The sequence below is a fragment of the Eptesicus fuscus genome, chromosome 18 (genome assembly GCF_027574615.1).
Source record: "Eptesicus fuscus isolate TK198812 chromosome 18, DD_ASM_mEF_20220401, whole genome shotgun sequence".
Lineage (NCBI taxonomy): Eukaryota > Metazoa > Chordata > Mammalia > Chiroptera > Vespertilionidae > Eptesicus > Eptesicus fuscus.
Genome location: NC_072490.1, coordinates 41689858 through 41710633, shown reverse-complemented (window position 1 = coordinate 41710633; position 20776 = coordinate 41689858). Strand labels below are relative to the sequence as shown.

Sequence of the window (20776 nt, the reverse complement as noted above, 5' to 3'; positions counted from 1 at the left end):
CACCATTACCAAGTGGGATTTATTCCAGGGATGCAAGGCTGGTACAATATTTGCAAATCAATATATGTGATAAGTCACATAAAGAAATTGAAAGACAAAAATCACATAATCATATCAATAGACACAGAAAGAGCAAATAATGAGAGGTTTACTTCCTCCTTCCTTTTGTGTTTTCTTCTTGTCTGATCTCTGAGGCTAGTACTATGTTGGATAAGAGTGGTGAAAGCAGACATCCCTGTCTTGTTCCTGTTCTTTGGGGGAATGGTTTTAGTTTTTGCCCATTGAGTATGATGTTCCCTGTAGGTTTGTCATATATGGCCTCTATCATGTTGAGTATGTTCCCTTTATTCCCACTTTGCTGAGAGTTTTCATCAAAAATGGGTGTTGGATTTTGTCAAATGCTCTTTCTGTGTCTAAGAGTAGTCAAAATAAAAGTAGGATTACTTGATCAGCATTTGGTCCCTCTGTCCTCCTGAGTGTTATTTCCCTACATGTGTTACTGACATGGGGCAATAGGCACAGTTAACTTTGTAATAAGGTTAATGATATCAGTCATTTGCCCAGGAAAAAAGTGAACTCTAACGGTATTATCTGCAGTCCCTGAAATTTGAATTTTATTACTAGTGCATGTTTTTTGTTTTTGTTTTTTTTTGAGAGAGACATCAATTTGTTGTTCCACTTATTTATTCATTCATTAGTTGATTCTTGTATGGTCCTCCTGACTGGGAATTGAACCAGGAACCTTGGCGTATCGGGACAATGCTCTAACCCAGTGGTTGGCAAACTGCGGCTCGTGAGCCACATGCGGCTCTTTGGCCCTTTGAGTTTTTAGCAGAGGCCAGCTTAGAAGTATCCTAATTAAGTTAATAACAATGTACCTACCTATATAGTTTAAGTTTAAAAAATTTGTCTCTCAAAAGAAATTTCAATCGTTGTACTATTGATATTTGGCTCTGTTGACTAATGAGTTTGCTGACCACTGCTCTAACCAACTGAGCTCCCAACCAGGGCTACTAATGTAGATTTCTACCCACCAACCTGGGGAGACTAGATGCATCTTGGCCTTAATCGCTAGTACATCTTCACTTTGTTCCATTTTCTTCTTTTCAGAATCCATCCATCCTTGCTTCTGCAAACTGTTTTTGATTGATGAAAAAGTGTAGTTACACTGGTTTGCAAGAGATGTCTTTCATTGGGTGGTTTTATTTGTTTTCCAGTCTGCTCCATCAGGACACAAACACCTGACAGTGGAAGAATTATTTGGAACCTCTTTGCCAAAGGAACAGCCAACAATTGTGGGTCTGGATTCAGAAGAAGTGGAGAAGCTGCCAGGAGATGCCCCTCAGAAGGAACTCAGCTCATTCCTACCATTTTCCTTTGAGCAGTCAGGAGGGACTCCTCGATCAGAAAACCCGGGTGTCCATCCTGCTGCCCACCACTCAGCCCAACCTGAAGTCACCGCCCCGGTGCTAATCACTCCTGCCTCCATCTCACAGTCCAATGAAAAGCAGGTCCCAAGCTATGCGCTCCCGTTGCACCCTGGGCTCAGTCCCACTCTACCAGCAGAAGCTCCTACTGTACAGGTTCCCCCCTGCTTACCCCGAAACACCACCATGATGCAGGCAGTGAAGACCACGCCTAGACAGAGGTCTCCACTCCTGGGTCAGTCAGTCCCCGAGCTGAGCCATGCCAGTCTGACTGCCAGCCAGAGCCCGTTCAGGGCCCCACTGAGCGTGACAAACACGGCTGGTACAACCCTCCCAAGTGTTGATCTTCTCCAAAAACTCAGGTTGACCCAACAGCATGACCAAATACAGACACAGTCGCTTGGGAAGGGTGCAGTGGCACCCAGCTTTCCTCCAGCAGCTGGCCAGCTGGCCACACCTGAGAGCTTCATAGAGCCTCCCCCTAAGACAGCAGCAGCAAGAGCCTCCACCGCCCTGAGCAACATGGTGCTTGCTCCCCCTCAGGTACTGGCAGGAGGGTGGGTGCTTGAACCGAGTGGGGGGAACTGGAAAGACCATATGCTTTTATCGATTTTAGAGGGAGAGGCATAGAGAGAGAGAAACATTGATTGGCTGCCTCATGCATGCCCCACACTGGGAATTGAGCGCGGACATGTGTCCTGATCGGGAATCAAACTGGTGACCTCTTGGTTCATGAGTCAGTGCTCAACCACTGGCCGGGCAAGACAATGATTTATTTTCTTTTTTCTTTTAAATACACATTTTTATTGATTTCGGAGAGGAAGGGCAAGGGAAAGAGAGAGACGTCAATGATGAGAATCATTGATGGGCTGCCTCCTGCACGCCCCACATGGGATCAAGCTCCCAACCCGGGCATGTGCCCTGACTTGGAATCAAACTGTGACCTCCTGGTTCATAGGTCGACGCTCAACCACTGAAGCCACGCCAGCAGAGCAAGACATAGTCGTTTTATTTATTTTTAATCTTCATCCAAGGATATTTTCCCATTGATTTTTAGAGAGGGAAAGACAGAAATATCGATGTGAGAGAAACATTGATTGGTTGCCTCCTGCACAAGCCCCGACCAGGGCCTGGGTCAGGAAGGAGCCTGCAACCAAGGTACATGTCCTTGACCAGAATCGAACCCAGGACCCTTTGGGCCACAGGCTGACACTCTATCCACTGAGCCAAACTTGCTAGGGCCGCACCCAGCAGAACTTAAACATACTATGTTCTTTAGAAAATGGGAGCTCTTACCGGGATGGCACTGGATAACAACTTTGGCAAAGACTTCAGGATCCTGGTTTTGCTGCATAGACCAATGTTTAAAAAGAGAGAGATGAACAGATGTAGCACGTTTCAATAAGGATTTCCTAGTTACTGAGGAAAATGTAGGTTAGCAATAGGAAACTTTAGCAACTAGTCCTAGATTCTTGAGGGAAGAGGCTGACAGGAACTTGTGACAATGCAGCTGATGATGCAACAGGATGAGAGCTTCAAGACAGATTCTGACCCTCTTCACACCGCAAGGAGGTGTGTGCAAAGCCTTAACTGTGTCTCTGAGGAAAAAACTGAAACCTGTGACTTTTGTAAGAGCTGGGACAGCCCAAGCATGTTGTTGCTATTGAGTCTGCAGAGGTGCACGGTCCTGCAGCTCACCTCTGGATAAGGCGCTTTAAACTTTGGACAGGTGGCACTAAACGGCCTTTATCCAGAGTCACGCTTACACATGTGAAACCTTATCCTCATTCACTGGGAGAGAAAGAACTTCTGTTGTAGAGCACACACATTAGAACTCAATGAAGCCCCGGGCCCTAAAATTCGATACTGCCAGGTAATTGAGAACATGCACATACATACACTGCCCTTGAAAGGAGGCATTCAGGATTGATGGCTGCACTCCCACAGCAACAGGAAGAGTGGCAGCAAACGCATTTAGGGCACAAATGTTACGTAGGACACGCTCCTTCCTCGTGCTGCAGAGAACCCCAAGAGAACTGGCCCAAAGTGACAATTTAATAAGTTCCAAACCTGGGATGCTCTATGGCAGTGGTCGGCAAACTCATAGTCAACAGAGCCAAATATCAACAGTACAACGATTGAAATTTCTTTTGAGAGCCAAATTTAAACTTAAACTTCTTCTAACGCCACTTCTTCAAAATAGACTCGCCCAGGCCGTGGTATTTGTGGAAGAGCCACACTCAAGGGGCCCAAGAGCCGCAGTGTGTCTGCACAAGGTAGACCAGTGATGGGCAACCTTTTGAGCTTGGTGTGTCAAACTTCGCCAAAAAACTGAGCATAACTCGGGTAGTGTGTCACTTTGAGGGAAAAACATTATTTCGCAAATGTTTCATCCTCAGGAGCAGCAAATGTTTCATCCTTGGCAGCGGCCATGTGTCATCAGAAATGGCTACGCGTGTCAGTGCTGACACGCATGTTATAGGTTCGCCATCACTGAGGTAGACACTGAATGAGGACTAAAGGAGTTGGGAGTTGAACAAAGCTTGGGATAATTTGAGTGGTCCTGAGTCAAATGAGGGCTTCTGGAACTATCAGGCAAAAACAAACAAAAAACCCTAAAATGGCCTGGCCAGTGTCGCTCAGTGGTTGAGCATCAATCCATGAACCGGGAGGTCATGGTTCGATCCCCGATCAGGGCATAGGCTGGGTTGTGGGCTTGACCCTCAAAGGATCCCGGGTTCCATTCCGGTCAAGAGCACATACCTTGATTGCAGGCTCCTCCCTGACTCGGGCTCTGGTTGGGGCTCTTGCAGGAAACAACCAATCGATGTGTTTCCCTCACATTGATGTTTCTGTCTTTCCCTCTCTCTTCCACTCTCTAAAAGATCAATGGGAAAATATCCTCGGGTGAGGATTAACAACAACAACAAAGTTCTGGGTGTGAGATAAAGCACTGTACTTGACTGAAAAGTTCATAGCTTTCAAGCTAGACTCGTAGATACCCCCTCGTAGGCCAGGCTCCTCTGCTACCCTAGACAGTTCATTTCTGTGGCCTCTGTAGACCCGAGTCATCACTGTGTGGATGTCTTCCCTGACTGTACACAGGCAGGGTCAGCCACAGGGTGGACATTTGCTCAGTGTTTGTGAATGGGTGGGTGAGTGCTCAGAGCACAGCAGCCTGCTTCTCTGAGGAGGAAATCTGCTTTGCCCAGGAAGAGCTGTGATGTCCCGGTTAGCAAAGGGCAGTGTCACTACCCGCCACAGTGCTCTCCTTGGCCTCCCATTGCTCTGACAACAAAGCCTCCCAGGCCTGTGTGCTCTGTCTTGTTTATCCTCCCCTGCCCCATTGTTTTTTCCAATATATTTTATTGATTTTTTACAGAGAGGAAGGGAGAGGGACAGAGAGTTAGAAACATCGATGAGAGAGAAACATCAATCAACTGCCTCCTGCACACCCCCTACCGGGGATGTGCCCGCAACCAAGGTACATGCCCTTGACCGGAATCGAACCTGGGACCCTTGAGTCCACAGGCCGATGCTCTATCCACTGAGCCAAACCAGTTAGGGATCCCCTGCCCCATTTTTAAAAATTTCTCCCACCCTCGATTACCTGCCAACCTTGAAAATGCACACTTTTTTTTTTTTTAATTTCTAAAATTTTACATTCCCATTTGCCTTTGAGCCTTTTCACCTCTCCTCAAGTCTCAGATTTTACACTAAAGCCAGCTTCTGACTGGTCTTGCCAACCAGTCTTTTCTGTAGCTTGTCCTGCTACATGGTGATTGGCGGGAGCTCTCAGCCTGGTGCTGCAAAAAAAAACCAAGCTAAATGGCTCAGACACCAAAATTATACCCACAAAACTGTGAGAGGCTCTTTGCTATTTGTACATGAGGAGGGTGACAGAGAGATGTAGATCTCTTGTTGATTATAGCAAATATGAGAATTATTAAAACTGATTATTCTTGTCTTAGTGTGTTCTGATGGTTAGCCATTACTAGCCTAGAAGCACATCTAAATGGGGAAGGAGGTAGATGTTAATTTTATTTTTAAGAAATTCTATCTTTGATACCAGCAGTAGTATAGTAAATATATTGAACACTACAAAAGAAACAAATGCTGTGTAACTGGATTTTTTAATTATCTTCTTATTGAAGTAAATATTACATATACTAAAATACAGATTTTTATGAGTTTTGACAAATGTCTATCCCTTGAGTAACCTCACCCAATCACAATATGTAACATTTCCATCATCCCATAACGTTTTATCGTGTCCTCTTTCAGTCATTTCCTTGCCCCCCCTAAAAAATTTACATTTTAATTTATCATAGGATTGTTCTTACTGTGTGTACATACCATGCTGGTTATTCATCATATTCCCGTTCTTTAGTGATCAGACTTGGCTTCTCATAACAACTCTACAGAATTCTTAACACATAAATGGGCTCTTCATCCTTTAGCTGACACGTTTCCTAACCAGACAAATGCTGCTACTGAATGCTTATCTGAACTCCAAATAGTTAGCGCTGGACTCTGCTCCGGTCTCCTTCTGCTTATCGGGCTATCAGGTGTTGCTTACTTTGAGCCTGGCTGCTGGCTTCTGCACTTTGATACAGACATGACCATTGTTCCCCTGCAGGCTGTAGGTCCCCCACTGGGTACTGCAACCACCGCTGTGGTGTCTTCAGTGCTGCTGTCCCCGAGTGTTTTCCAGCAGACGGTGACCAGGGCCACAGACCTGGAGAGGAGAGCAAGCTCCCCTTCGCCTCTGACTGTTGGAACGTCGGAAAATCAGAGAAAGCCTTCCATCATTCTCAGCAAGTCTCAGCTCCAGGATACATTAATACATCTAATAAAGGTATGTAGTCTTTGAATTTTCATTCTTCAATTTTAAAAAAATTACAAGTTGTTAGGGATTAGGTCATTAAGTGAATTTAGGACTAGATGGGAGTAATGTTATTCTCTTCCTGAGCTTATAGGTGGGAAAATATCTGAGTGAATTCCAAATTATTAATCATGGTCGTTTCTGGATGGTAAGATTCTATGGGTAACTAGTTATACAAATCATTTAGACAGCTTTTTCCTAAGCTGTTATCAAGATGTGAGTTCTGCCCTGGCTGGTGTGGCTCAATTGGTTGAGCATCATATCATGCACCAAGAGGTTGCAACCTGGTCAAGGCACATGCCCAGGTCCCTAGTAGTGGGTATGTAGGAGGCAGTCGATTGTTTCTCTTCCTCTCCCTTCCTTTCTCTAAAAATCAATACAAACATATTTTTTAAAAAGTAAGACGTGAGCTCTGATGCAGTAACTGACATTACCATCTCTTCCAGAATGACTCCGGCTTCCTCAGTACACTTCATGAAGTCTACTTGCAGGTTCTGACCAAGAACAAGGACAACCACAACCTATGACTGGAGCAGAAACCAGCCTGAAAACAGAATGTCAACCTCAGAAACATATAGGCCTCACCATGAGAACTTCTGAACAGAACATTGAGTTTCTAGAATCCTGAAATTGAGCCTATGAGAAAGAGACTCATTCCTTAAGAATGTTTTCCAAGTGACGTTCTCAGTGATGATGGAGGTTTCACTGTGAAGCATCACCAGCAGACCTTTGTTTTGACAAAAAAAAAGACCATTGTGTTAAGTTGTGTGGGTGTTTTCATCAGCTGTAAGCACCTGTATGAAATAAGGAGTCTGAGTTTCAACTGCTTTCGCTTTCGGGGTCTTAGGGAGGAGGGTCCCCAGCCTTGCTGCAGTCAGAGTTCAGCCCAGCCCGTACCCTGCCCTCCCTTTCCCCCCAGGAACGTGAGCATTAGGCTGAGAGTCAAGTTTGAGCAGCGCAGGAGTCAGCTCTGTGCAATGTCGCTTCCAGTTGTAAGGATTTGAATTTAAATGGGCAAGTTAGGACTGGTTTGTTCAAGTGAAGTATATTTTATACGAGTGCTCCATTTGGGCCTTTAAAGTTCTGAAAATTATGTTTTGTTTTTAAGGGTCCTTAGTGCTGACATGCAGCAGGTTCGTTCCCATATGGTGGCGTGAGAGCAGGCACATCACACCTCTGAAGCAAAGGCTGAGGCTGGCAAAGCTCAAATTCTATCAGAAATCTTCACTTTAAGTTAAACTCTCCAGTGGTTTTGAAAATGTTACATTTGTGTGTGAAGCATAGCCTTATTTTCCTTTTCTGTGTAAACACAGAAGTCTTTGTTGATTGTTTTCCTTAACACTTTGACAAAGGACCAGTGGACCAATCTGACAAAGCCATTCTGGTTCCATTCCTCGAGTCTACTGAGAATAATTTTGAAGCTATGCAGAAAAGGGAGCTGTTATTCACACTGCCCTTACCTTATTGTAGTATATGGAGTTCAAGCAAAGCGAATTTAGAACTTTACCAGTGTATTCAGGCTGTGAGTACTTTTGCAGCCAAAGTGTGAAAATATGTAAAGATGCTTTGTTATGCTGCTATTAATCTGCCATGATTCATATTTATTCTTTTATGGCATGTAATGGTGATTAGTAATATTTTAATGTAGATTTTGGTTTATTTCAGCAATAGTAATTTTAAGATATTCTTTGAATGAAAGTGTCTTTGTTTCTATGATACAGGTCATTTTGTAGTATTTAACCAATTAAGATGCACTGCTTACTTTTCTGAGCACTATTTAATGATTGGGTAAAAACCCAAGTGGCTCAACCAGCTAGCATAAAGATTAGCTGTGAATAATGCTGACAGATGTGATGGTTCCTCGGGAACAATCAGTTAAGCTTTAATGGTAACTCAGTCATAAGTCCATGGATTTTGCTTCCTAGTTGAGATTTTAGAAAATTGCCTGTGAATTACATACTTGCTTTAGTTTGGTCTTAGTTTTTTAGCATAAAGAATGCTTTGTTTGATTGGCTTTATTTATCTAAACATGCTTCTCTGGCAACTTTTCTGCTTCTCAATTTAGTGTCTTCTATTGCGTCTACCTAGTTATTTGTGAATTGTGCAAAAGTCAGGAAACCTTATAAGTTCCCATACTCAATTAGGAATAGTTTGTTTTCAAAGGTAGTGTGTAAATTCAGCAACCAAAAATGAATTGCTGGTGTATAACAGGGAAAGGGAGAGTTACAGTAAGGTACAGAGAGTTACTGACACCAGGAGACTGTCCACGGAGCCACACAGCTGTTCTCAGAAAACAGTTGCACCAGTAGGTTTGATCACACACAAGAGTAATCTCGGTGGGCTTTGGTAAGCAGGAGAATCAAGGGATTCTTGTTATATTTAATAGACATTTGAATTGACATGGTGATTTGAGTATGTATTATATTAGAGAGTTAAGAGAGAATATCCTAAGAGGGTCTATAATCAAACTGTTAATTTTCACCCTTTAATCTAAAGGAATAAATATGATAGATGGAAAAGAGAATCTGTAATAAGGTTTCCTTAATGTGAAAGTAAATTTTAAGTGCCCAAGTCATGGAGATTTGAAAAGGTGATGCCTGTTTCAACTCCCAAATTTAAATATTCAAAGCATGTATTTAAAGTTCAGAAGCCAGAACTTCACCATTATGATTACCTGGAAGTTTGGGCCAGAATGAGTTCCTAAGAAAGTCGGGCCAAGCCTGGATAGTTGCAGTTGGATGATCCTGGCCCAGAAGTCCGTTCAGTTGCCTTATTCCTTTCAGGCTCACTGTCCAGACCTCATGCTAGCTTGGGTTGCATGTTTACATTGCTACCGTGTCTTTTCTGGAACCTTAGTTGAATCATAATGGACACCAAAACAGAGAGGCTTCTTGCTAGGTTTTGCAGGGGGTGACCGCTCTTCTGTTGTAGTTAATGTGCTGTTTTTGAATGGACTCCCGCTCCTCCCAGACGACCTTATTCCTTTAGGCAGAAGCGCCTCCTCACTGTACATCTCCTGAGATTTGTAAGGTGTGACTTTGAATCCTATGTTTTCAAATGACTGTCAGTGTCAGGAGAAGCATTCGTGCTGTCTGCATGCGAGTGTCCACAGCTTTCCTTCTGAGGCTTTGGGTCACCGTCGTTGGTGATTTAGGAGCCTAAGGTGACCTGAGTCCTCCTCTGCCTGAGGTTGCGCAGGCTTTGTGTCGACTATGTCTGATCCAATTGTGCATGTCAAGCATTTGTTCTTTTTCCACCTATGTTTTCCTGTAAAAACTGTAAACCCCATCAAATCCTCTAGTTAAATATTTTTAAACAATGCAGCTTTATTACTCTCCTCCCCAAAGAATGTAGTTTGAAATTTTCTCATTTTGGTAGTAGAGGCCATAACTGCCATTGTATTACTAATAATGCAACATGAAATTGAAGGTGCCTAACTGCTTAAAGAAACAAAATCAGCCATCATACTGTAACTCTGGGCAAATGCAGAAACACGGAGGAATGAGAGGTGGTGCAGACACGCGTGGGCCCAGTCCGCGTGAGTGAAGACAAGGAACCACAGGGCCGTGTGTCCTGCATTCTTACTGCACACTCGCTGTTGAGCATGTGTTTCTCTCTTACCTGCCTTTGGTTTTCTTTGCTTGTATTCAAAGTACCTTGCGCCCTGTGTTTTCAGGTGTCTAAAATGTTAAGATCTGCACCAAGTAAAGCACCTAACACTGGGCTTTTGAAAGCTGTGTCCCTGAGTGTGCTGGGGCCTCAAGGAGCCGTTTTTCAGCAAGAGAGATGTGTGCAATGTTTCACTTGGTTTTATATTTGATTTGATATCTTCATTAAATGCTGAGATGCAATATCGTTCACTTAGAGTGGGGAAGATGCAAGATTGTGCTTCCCTTTTATCTGTGTGATTCTATGTTCTAAATGGTTTTTATTCTGTACCACCGCTTGGGCCACGTGGCTCTCGTGACTTTCGGTGTCCCGGAGTCCCAGCTCCCCCGAAACATGGGGAGGAGGAGCTCTGGAATTACAGCGAGATTTTTGTTCCATGAGCGCAATACTGCATCATTAACATTTTTAATGGTATGAATTTTATACCATCTGTGTATGTTTGCAAATATTAAGTTATTACATGTTTTCAAATGAGCATTTTTCATCCTAAATTTTATATGTTTGCAAATATATTTTTTTAATAAAAGTTCGAAACCAAGTTTTACCACCTAATAAATTTGAGTTGTGTTTTTATTTAATCTATAGAAATAGAATATTTTGAATGAGTTGCTCCACTTTGACAGAGCCTAATACTGGTGAAATGGGGTGGGGCAAGAGAACAAAATTGACAAAACCTTTGACTACCTGCTTCCACCCTATTCCAGCCGGCTGGATCGCAGGCCACATGATTCCCAGGTCAGAAGCCTTGAATGAGTGGACTTCCAAAGAATTTCATCTCCCCGATGGAGGATACAGTTCTAATCACGACCAGAAGCACAGTTTGTAAGAAACTTTACAGTTTGGGTCATTTCCCAAGTCATTGTTTCATGTGTATTGAGCTGTCAGTGTGTGCCAGGCGTCTAGGAAGGTAAGGAAAGAAAGAGAGGAAAGTAAAATGTGGTCATTGTGGGAAATAAAGAAAAGTTTATCCCTAGCCAGTTTGGCTCAGTGGATAGAGCATCGGCCTGCGGACTGAAGGGTCCCAGGTTCAGTTCTAGTCAAGGGCCTGTGCCTTGGTTGCGGGCACATCCCCAGTAAGGGGGTGTGCAGGAGGCAGCTGATCGATGTTTCTCTCTCATCGATGTTTCTAACTCTATCCCTCTCCCTCCTCTCTGTAAAAAATCAATAAAATTTTTTTTTCTTTTAAAAAAAGGAAGAGCCCTAACCGGTTTGGCTCAGTGGATAGAGCGTCGGCCTGCGGGCTGAAGGGTCCCAGGTTCGATTCCGGTCAAGGGCATGTACCTTGGTTATGGGCACATCCCCAGTTGGGGGTGTGTAGGAGGCAGCTGATCGATGTTTCCAACTCTATCCCTCACTCTTCCTCTCTGTAAAAAAATCAATAAAACATATTAAAAAATAAAATAAAATAAAAATGAAGAGTTTAAGGGAAAAAATGGTTGAGCCCTGGCCATGTGGCTCGGTTGGAGCATTGTCCTGTGCACCAAAAGGTTGTGAGTCTGATCCCTGGTCAGATCTCATTGCATTTGGGAGGCAACTGATTGATGTTTCTCTCATCAATGTTTTTCTCCCTTCAACTGTCTTTCAAAATCAACAAACATATCCTTGGGTGAGGATTTAAAAAATGTGATAATCATATATCTCCCTAATAATTGTTAACATTTAATGTTTCCAAACAAAATTCTCCCTAAAATGTCTGCTATACCTTCCTGCTTTCTTAGAGCAGAGCATATACTAACTCTTGCCTTATAACGATTTTTTATAAAAACACACCAGTCATCATTAATGTTGCATGCTTATTCAACAGGTAAGGATTGCTGTCTCGTTATTTTCTTTTGATTTTTTGGGTGGTTGGTTTTTGCTTGATCTGCACAATAACCCATTTTAGGGAGAAAGAAGTTGAAGGTGAGAGTGATGGAGGTGTATGCCAAAGGTGGGTCAAGGACCTGAAGCCAAGCAAACCAGAGAGCTGATCTAGAATTCCTTTTTTTTAAAAAAAAAAAAAAAATTTTTTTTTATTGATTTCAGAGAGGAAGGGAAAGGGAAAGAGATAGAAACATCAGTGAGAGAGAATCATTGATCACTGCCTCCTGCACGCGCCCTACTGGGGATTGAGCCCACAATCCAGGCATGTGCCCTAACCGGGAATCAAACCGTGACCTCCTGGGAAACTGAGCAATGGTTGTTTCTAATAATGTTTTCACTCACTGTTTAGGGATCCTGGATCATAGAGTAAATGTTGCTAAGAACTTTAAGTAAGGAGACTGAATAAGAGATTATTGAGGCTTCTGGGAAACTGTCTCAGAGAACTATCAGGAACCAGCCTGCCTGTCTTACTGAAAGAAAAACGAGAACTTGGATCGCTGGGTGGTCACTGAGGAAAGCCCACCCAGGCCCTCGGAAGGCAGAAGGGAAGAGCAGAAATGGTCCCCCAAACAAACCCACCTTTCAGACAGCGACCACGTGCAATGGGAACAGGCCTAACAGGTTTCCAAGGAGCTGAGATCAAGACAAGATTCTAACGGCTACCTCTCAGAGTTGGCTAAATGGAGTTAGGCAAGAAGACAGCTGCCACACAGGACTGGCAGTGAACCTTGCTGTCCACACACTGGCAGGAGGGCAGGGCTCCCAGCCCCAGGCAAGCCTTACCCACATCTCTTCAGGTGCCCCATGGAACTTAGCTAGAAGTAAAGATGACTAGCCGAAACCGGTTTGGCTCAGTGGATAGAGCGTTGGCCTGCAGACGGAACAGTCCCAGGTTCGATTCCGGTCAAGGGCATGTACATTGGTTGCGGGCACATCCCCGGTGGGGGGTGTGCAGGAGGTAGCTGGCCAATGATTCTCTCTCATTGATGTTTCTAGCTGTCTATCCCTCTCCCTTCTTCTCTGTAAAAAATCAGTAAAATATATTTTTAAAAAAAGAAGTAAAGATGACTAGTACAAGATTTAACCACCAGAAGTAGAATACAGTAGAACCACACCAACATAATACAGTGTGACATTCATATCATGTATGCATTCTTATTTAACCCTCTCCACAGCCCTGAGGTGGAGGGGTGTGGAGACCCCAACATACAACACCAACTTCCCGTCACCCTGGGAGGGGTCAGAGGCACTGGCCCTGGTTAGATTGGTGTCAGTCCATCCGACTGAAAAGGGCCCCAGAATATGGAGCCAGGAACGCAGCCACAGTTCACAGGGACTATTTTCTTACCAGGTCACTGTTATTCCAGAAAGATGGGTCAGGCGCTACCCGAGTCCCTGCAAAGCTCTAGGAGGCACCCTCAGCAAACCACCCCCCATTTTCTATGGACTCCCAGAATGTTGGCAACGGTGCCCTGGCTTCTGAAGCAAGTACAAAACACATTTTGCTACCCAGGTCCCATTTTGTTGTTTCTTTCTCTAATGTGTCCCTGCCCCCAGACATTGCCCCTCCTAGGCCTCTCCCAGGCCTGGTTCTTTCCCCCAAATAGAGCTAATAGGTTCCCATCCTGCCAGCATTGAGAAGGGCCCTGGCTTCTGTTTGACCCCCCCCCGCTCCCCGACCTAGGCCCTCCTGATGGGAAGGGCGACTCTAGCAATGGTGTGTAATCAATGGCCTCCACTTACCATGTGATCTGCACCAGGGGCCTCCATCCCAGCAGGCACCTTGTCCCCTTTTAAACAGATACTTTGTAATTCCACCTTTATTATCCTGAGCTGGAATTTATAGAGAATGTGACCTATGCCTGCACATACAATTCTAATATACCCTACGTGTAATATAAAGAAGAAATTTAAGAGTACTTTATAATGAAATGCTCCATATTAAATAAATAAACAGACACAACTGCAGAAATTCTCAACATGCCCCAGGAGAGAAGCCCTGGTCTTCACTGACACTTGTCCCCACCATACCCAAAAGATGGCTGCTGTCCCACCAGGGGCCAGTCCAGGGCCCAACGCCCCTGTGAATCAGCTTCCCCCGCCCGCCCTGGCCCACAGCCCTGGATCGCAGCACTCACTGCCCTGACTCATTGGGCTCCCATCCAAAAGGAGACGGAAGAGCTGTTTGCCCAAGACGTGAGGTTATTAATTAATGCTCCCGGAGGACTTTGGAGCCCTTAAACGATGGCTCAGTGCGATGCTGGGGGCTCAGCCCCTTGATCAGCCAGCCTCTCAGGGAGAGGGCAGAGCAAGGTGGGCTGGAAGGTGGAAGGAGACCATGCAGGTGCTACCTGTTAATCTTCATCTGAACCTTGGGCTGGGGAACAGCAGTTATTCTGTCCCAGACAGTGTGCTTGACACCACACCTGCTCAAATGCACACCCACACACACACCATACACACACACACACACACACACACACACACACCATACACACCGCTCCCAGTAAATTGTGACCCCATGGGGAACCGGGACTGCTTTCGCCCCTTCGTATCCACAGTGTGGTACATAGTAGAGGTGCCTGTCACTACTTGCGGAATAGAGTGAATTTCAACATCACGACCACCTGTTATTCAGATGAGGAACTGACGATTGAGTAATTTGCCAAAGGTAGTCAGTCCAAGTTCACCCAGACAGAGCTCAGCAGAGGGGAGAGCTGAACTGGACTTGTTCAGGCCGCCTCCCTCTGGGCTTGCGGAACGTGGAGGAAGCCTCTAGGTCCCTGGAGGACTACGAAGAGCATTTGTGAAATGACAGCAGCATTGCTCCATGTGATGGGGCAATTGACGGGTTCAGGGCTTGCTTCGCCTATTGTGATTATTCCCAATTACCCCTCGCAGGGGTAGCTTTCAGAGGACATTCTCAGCCCTAGACCAGAGGAGGGCAAAGGAGGCTCAGAGGCGCCCTGCCAGGACACTGACCAAGCAGAGAAACTGAGGCCCAGGGTAGGAGGTGGGTGTGGACCCAGCACCCTTTGCCCCACTACAGCTGTTGTTGCTTTCCAATTCAGTGTTTTCAAATTTGAAATGGATTCACTGTCTCAGCCCCCCTCACCCATGCCAGCCTGTGAGGTATAGTTTTGTTGCAGGGAATACTGTTATTTCACAACTTGCTATCCATGGCCACCTCCTCCTTGGAGCCTTCCCTGATCTGCAGCCTCAGCAGGCAGTTCTTCTGCACAGATTGCAGCAGGCAATCCTTTTGTACACACAGCCCCTGCCAGCCTGTGACCTTTGACCTCTGCAGAGCCAAGAACCCTAGCAGGATGGTCCTTCCTGAGCCTCTGCCACAGCACCAGGCCTTGGTAAATGGGACGAGCGGATGAATGGATGAGTGAATCAAAGGGTCAGTGATGGCAAAACCATCTCGCCGTCCTGACTGGTGACCAGCTGCAGCAGCACCTTTCTGTTTTGCACGGTAGCACAGAGCAATGCTTTACTGGGCCTGGTCCTCGTCGCCTGGTCCAAGACCCCAGAACAGGAGGCCGGCTGGATTCCCTTGCTAATTCTGGGGCTGGGGGTGGGGAGAGAGATAGTAAAAGCCATTGTGTTTGGAAGGCAACTAACCTGGGTTTGGGACCTTTTGTATCTCCTGACTAATCCTCCCACCCTGGAGGAGCTATTGCTGGGGACAATGAAACAGCCCCGCTATGTACCTTTCTCCAAGGCGCTTTAGTCCACCCTCAACTAGTCAGCGTCCACCCAGAGAAAACCCACTTCATCTCCCCACAATAAAACAAACGTGAGCATCTTCAGTATCCACGGGAACCAAGGAGCCGCCCCACCGCCCCGGCTTGCTTAGGGAAACGCAGGCGCCAGAAGAAAAGGGGACAAGGGTGAGGACCTCTCCCCACCCCACCCCGCAGACCATGCAAGGTGGGGCCCAACCGCCCTAAAAGTGCCTTGTCAACGGCGTTGCCCTGGCGCAGCCTGGCACAGCGCCCCTGGGAAGGAGCTGACAGGGGCTGTGGAGGCGGCTCCCCGCTCCCCGCCCAGGGAGGCGCCCAGGCTCCACTACTCAAGTTGCAAGCTACAATGACTAGGCACCTTTTCTCTCTGCCCGAGGAAAGCAGGCCTGGCAAGGGCTGGGCTGGGCCAGATACTGGTGCTCACCTTTCAGGAATACCAAGGCCATCCAGCTCCAGGCCTTCTGGGGTGACTCGGGGAGCCCACCACCCAGCCTGGTCCTGGGATTGGCCAAGGACACACAGTATCCCCTGGGGAAAAGCCCTCTCTCCGGGAAGCACAGTGCTGGCCGGAGGGCAAGCCCAAGTATTGTTTGTTACGGGAGAAATGCAGCAGGAGTGAAAACCCAGCCAAAGGGGAACAGCGATTGCCCTTCCTCTGCGCCAGGAATAATCCCGGGGAGGAAAGCACGCAGACTCTGGGGAAGGATTTAAGACGTACAGTGACGTCAACAAAAGCAAGACAAGCAGAGGGCTCATGGCCTTACGTAAGATATGTATGTCCATGGATAAAAAGGGAGGAAAAAAAATGACTGGAAGGAAATACCAAAACGTTGTTCATGGTGAACTCTGGATGGCGGGGTTATGGAGGATGGAGGTTTTCTGCTTTGTGTGTGTATCAGCCAGGGTTCAACCAGACGAGCAGACCCCACAGGTGTATGTTAGGAGGTTTGTGGCAGGGAACTGCCAAGTCACAAACCTGCAGGGCAGGCTGTCAGGAAGGGCACGCTGGGCTCTCGGCATAGGCCAGCAGCTGCCACTCCAAATCGCTCTTCTCTTTTTTAAATCGTCACCCGAGGATATGTTTTCATGGATATTTATTTATTTTTCAAACCATGGTTTGTTTGTTTGTTTTGTATGCTTGTTTCTGGTTAATCCTCACTGGATATTTTTCCCGTTTACTTTATTTTATTTTTGTAAAAATATATTGTATTGATTTCAGAGAGGAAGGGACAGGGAGAGAGAGATAGAAATATCAAGGATGAGAGGTAATCCTTGACTGGCTGCTTCCTGCATGCCCCCCACCAGGGATCCAGCCTGCAACCTGGGCATGTGCCCTGATCGGGAATTGAATGGTGATCTCCTGGTGCATAGGTCAACACTCAACCACTGAGCCACACCAGCCGGGCTCCGTTGATTTTAGAGAGTGGAAGGGAGTGGGAGAGAGTAGAGAGAGAGAAACATCAATGTGAAAGGGCCACATCCCTGGACATGAGTCAAGGAAAGGGCTCTGAGAACTCAGGCTGGAAGACTGGCTCACTGCAAGCCCTGTGCTGGCTTGTGGCCCATGATGCTGTGGACGAAAGGGGCCACATGCTGACCTGACAAGCTCAGGGGAGGCCTGCATAGCAGTCTTGCAAACTCAGAGACCTAAAGTAACCACAAAGGATGGTCTGAAATTAAACTTGAACTAAACGCAGTTATGGTGGGCAGTTACATCCTAGGCCGGTATCTTCACTGACAAGGTCAACCTTTTCCTTAACTGAGCCTATCTGTCTTTTTGCCTCTATGATAACAAACCCTTGAAATGTCTGGGTAACTTGTAACTACCCTTTTTCTGGAGCCCCTGGGGCACAACCAGATGTGGTGGGCGCCAGGACAGATACCACAGATTCCTTCATTATCATGTTAATTGTTCCTGCACCTACCTAAGTATGTGTCCATCATTTTACTTTTTATCCAATCCCAGGGGTTTCCCACCGCTTTGCTTTATCCCACCTCCTTAATCTATCACCAACGAATTTCATGTAACCCACCTATGTCCCTCCTTTGATTGCAATGTATAAATACAAATGTAACCCGCCATTCTCCCAGCATATGTCGACAGTTTGGCTCAAATAAACTCACAAAAATTCTTTACAGGTTTTAGTGGTTTTTTTACGTTAACAATTCTTAGCGTAAGTGTGCCCAGGAGCACACACATAGGCTGACCCTGCCAAAGCGATGCCCAGCGCTGTCACTCAGGAACGCAGCTGCTCGGGGCCTGTGCATGCCTCATCGGTGCCCACTCTGTGGACGGACGCGCAGGAGCACATCAGGATAGCTCTGCCCTGAGTTTCGTGCGGATAGCAAAACAAGGGCAGGAGGAGCCCTCACCCATGGCCTTGCTCCCAACCCCAAAACACCCATAAGCAGCCTGGCTTATGAAACACAGGGGCAGCTTTACATAACCATGAGAAGTCAAGAAAGAAAGTGCATTCATAAAAATGCCTCCCGCCTCCCCAGTCTCAGCAGTGTTTTTTTCAAGATGGAACCTTGGTTTTGCTTTTTTCAGAGTATGTTCACTGGCAAAAGTCATGTTCATTGGCACCAAGTTCCAACAAAAGAGAAATGTGTAAAATAGTGACTGAAAGGCCACCTCAGCCTCACCCGCACAGCTTGGAGCCTGCCCTTGTAGCCTCTCTGCTTTGCCCTGCAAACTTCGAAACAGGCACACACACGCACACAAGCACACACCTGCTTTTATTTATTTTTGACAGAAATAGGATCACGCTCCCTCCTGTTTTATTTTTTTAAATATATATTTTTATTGAGTTCAGAGAGGAAGGGAGAGGGGGAGAGAGAGAGAAACATCAATGATGAGAGAGAACCATTGATTGGCTGCCTCCTGCATGCCCCCTACTGGGGAGTGAGCCTGCAATCCAGGCATTGACTAGAATTGAACTAGAATTTGGCCCCTCAGTCCAAAGGCCAACACTCTATCCACTGAGCCAAACCAGCTAGGGCTCCCTGGTGTTTTAAACCTTGCTTTTACCCTGTTGACAACAGATCACATCTTCCCACCATGCACTGGACTTTCCATGCTTTGCCTGCCACACAGCACTCAGCCCTGTGGGGCACCCAGCAGGGCATGAGTTCAGGTCCCAAGGGTCTTCCCAGTGTTTTCCTCTGGAGAGTTCTCAGAACCTGCAACAAAACTGCCTGAGGGTCTTGTTAGGAAGGCAGAGTCCTGGGCTCCACCCCAGAGGTTTTGATTCAGAAGGTTGGATCTGTGTGTTTAATAATTGCTCAGGCGGTTCTGTGGTCATTGGGACCATTAAGGATCTACATTTCCTCTCTCCCCAGTCCAGTTTCTGTCTCCAAGAGCAAGACCATTTCTCAGTTGTTTTGGTCTTCACACTGATGGGGTAAATGACTGCTCAGGACCCCGCCAGCCTCTGCCCTCTGCTATTGTGGACATGTTCGCAGGCGGAGCTTCCCTCCCGTCGAAGGGCATGAGCATTGTGGGGGCCTTCGGGTCCGAAGGTCTGGCTGGGTGCCCAGGGCTGAGCAGCAGGAGGAGCTGGGCCTTGGCTCGCCCTGTGCTAAGGCTAAGGCACACAGGCTTTGCTGCAGGCCAAGCAGGTGCTATGGTGATGCCACCCTGCACTCTCCAGGATGGGCTGGGTCTCATTCACTGGGAACCCTGAGATGAGGAAAAAGCTCCCCCAGGGGTCCCTAGAGCCCCCCGGTATGGCTGATGAAAGGACATTTTCTTTCCATCACAATGGGTCCCCAGAGCCACAGCGAACCCCATGCCACCATCGAAGAGTGGGTGCAAGGGGCAAAGATTAGTCCAATCAGGCAGATGGGGAAACGGAGGTTTGGAACAGGAGCCGCTGCTCCAAGTGCTGCAGAGCTGGACGGCACAGAGCTTCCCGAGGGCTTCAAAGGCGTGTCCTCTTCGTAGTCTGTGAGCAGCCTGAGGGCAGAGGTGGCATACCCCAGGGCTACCTCACTCTGATCCCGCCTGCAGTGCTGGCCAGCTTGGGGGCCAACCTCGGATGGCTGCGCCAGCAGGAGCCAAGTGCTGGAGGATGCCACACGTGGGATCTGCCTGGGCATCTGGGAGCCAGGCCAGCAGGGGAGAAGCTGAGGAGCACCTAGGGGTGGGGTAGTTGTCCCACATGCTGCAGAGCTCTGAGTATGGGCCATGCAAAGGACACAGAGGGAACACAGGCAGGGCCTGGCCACTGGTGCCTCCCAGGGCTCTCTCAGGGGCTCAGCACGAAACTGATCTGGTGCCGGCCCCTGCTCAGGCACCGGTGTGAGGGCCCACCTTTATCTCTCTCCGTGTATCAGAGCTGCCTCCTGTGTAAGACATGGTATTGACCTCATGGGGCATGTGGGGTAGACAGTGTCTGTGATGAAGGTCCCCTTCCTTTCCCCTCTCTGGGGACTCCCATTCCCCTGGGGGCCAGGAAGTCTGGCAACAGCAGAGGTGGGTGTTACTGTCCCTACAGACTTGGGACCAGACCCAATAAATCTCCCTAAGGGTCAGCCGTGTTATTAGGCCCTAAACTTGTGAAGGGCCTGCCTCTAGGACGTTCTCAGTTAACATTAGCTGGTGTGACCATTACTATTACTATTACTCTCATTGTCATAATCCCCATCCCCTTACAGGCCCCTACAGTCCTGGCTCATTCTCTTGGGGCCAGGACAGAGCCCCACACCCACCAGCCCTGTGACCTCGTTGGCTTTGCCAGTCTCAATTTGCTCACATGTAGCAAATGGATTCCCAAGAAGCTTCCCAGCTCTAGTCTACCCAGGGCCAGGCGGAGGAAGGAGGAAGGAGACGGAGTGGTCTGCAATGAACAGGCAAACTCTGAGCCAAGCCTGAAACCTGGAGTTCTTTCTATTTGTGTTCGGTTAATACCGCAGAGCAGTGCCGCCCGAGTCACAGGAGCCTGGCAGCCCCTAGCTGCCAGCAAATGTCGGAGCTGGAGGAGGCGGCGGTCAGGCCGGTGGATAGCATCCGGCTGGGTCTCCAGGTGCACCCACTAACCAGGGCTTCCGAAACCTGATCGGAGCCCGAGGGCTGCAGCGCGGGCCGCTCCCCGGGGCGGGGCCGCGGGACGGGCGGGGCTTCGGACGCGCCGCGGTCTGGGGTGATGCCGGCGCCCCGCCCCCATGGGCGGGCCCGGAGT

The 20776-nt window shown here is 47.4% G+C and overlaps 1 protein-coding gene across 1 annotated transcript in view; it reads left to right on the top strand.

Annotated features, from left to right (window-relative positions):
- The window catches only part of DCP1A (decapping mRNA 1A), a 55385-nt gene extending 44866 nt beyond the window's left edge, over positions 1-10519 (top strand). The window contains exons 7-9 of the mRNA XM_008146358.3: positions 1218-1970; positions 6067-6285; positions 6759-10519. Of these exons, the coding sequence (XP_008144580.2) occupies positions 1218-1970; positions 6067-6285; positions 6759-6839 (1053 nt within the window). The 3' untranslated portion in view covers positions 6840-10519. The remainder of the gene's footprint in view (positions 1-1217; positions 1971-6066; positions 6286-6758) is intronic.
- The last annotated feature ends 10257 nt before the right edge of the window (positions 10520-20776 follow it).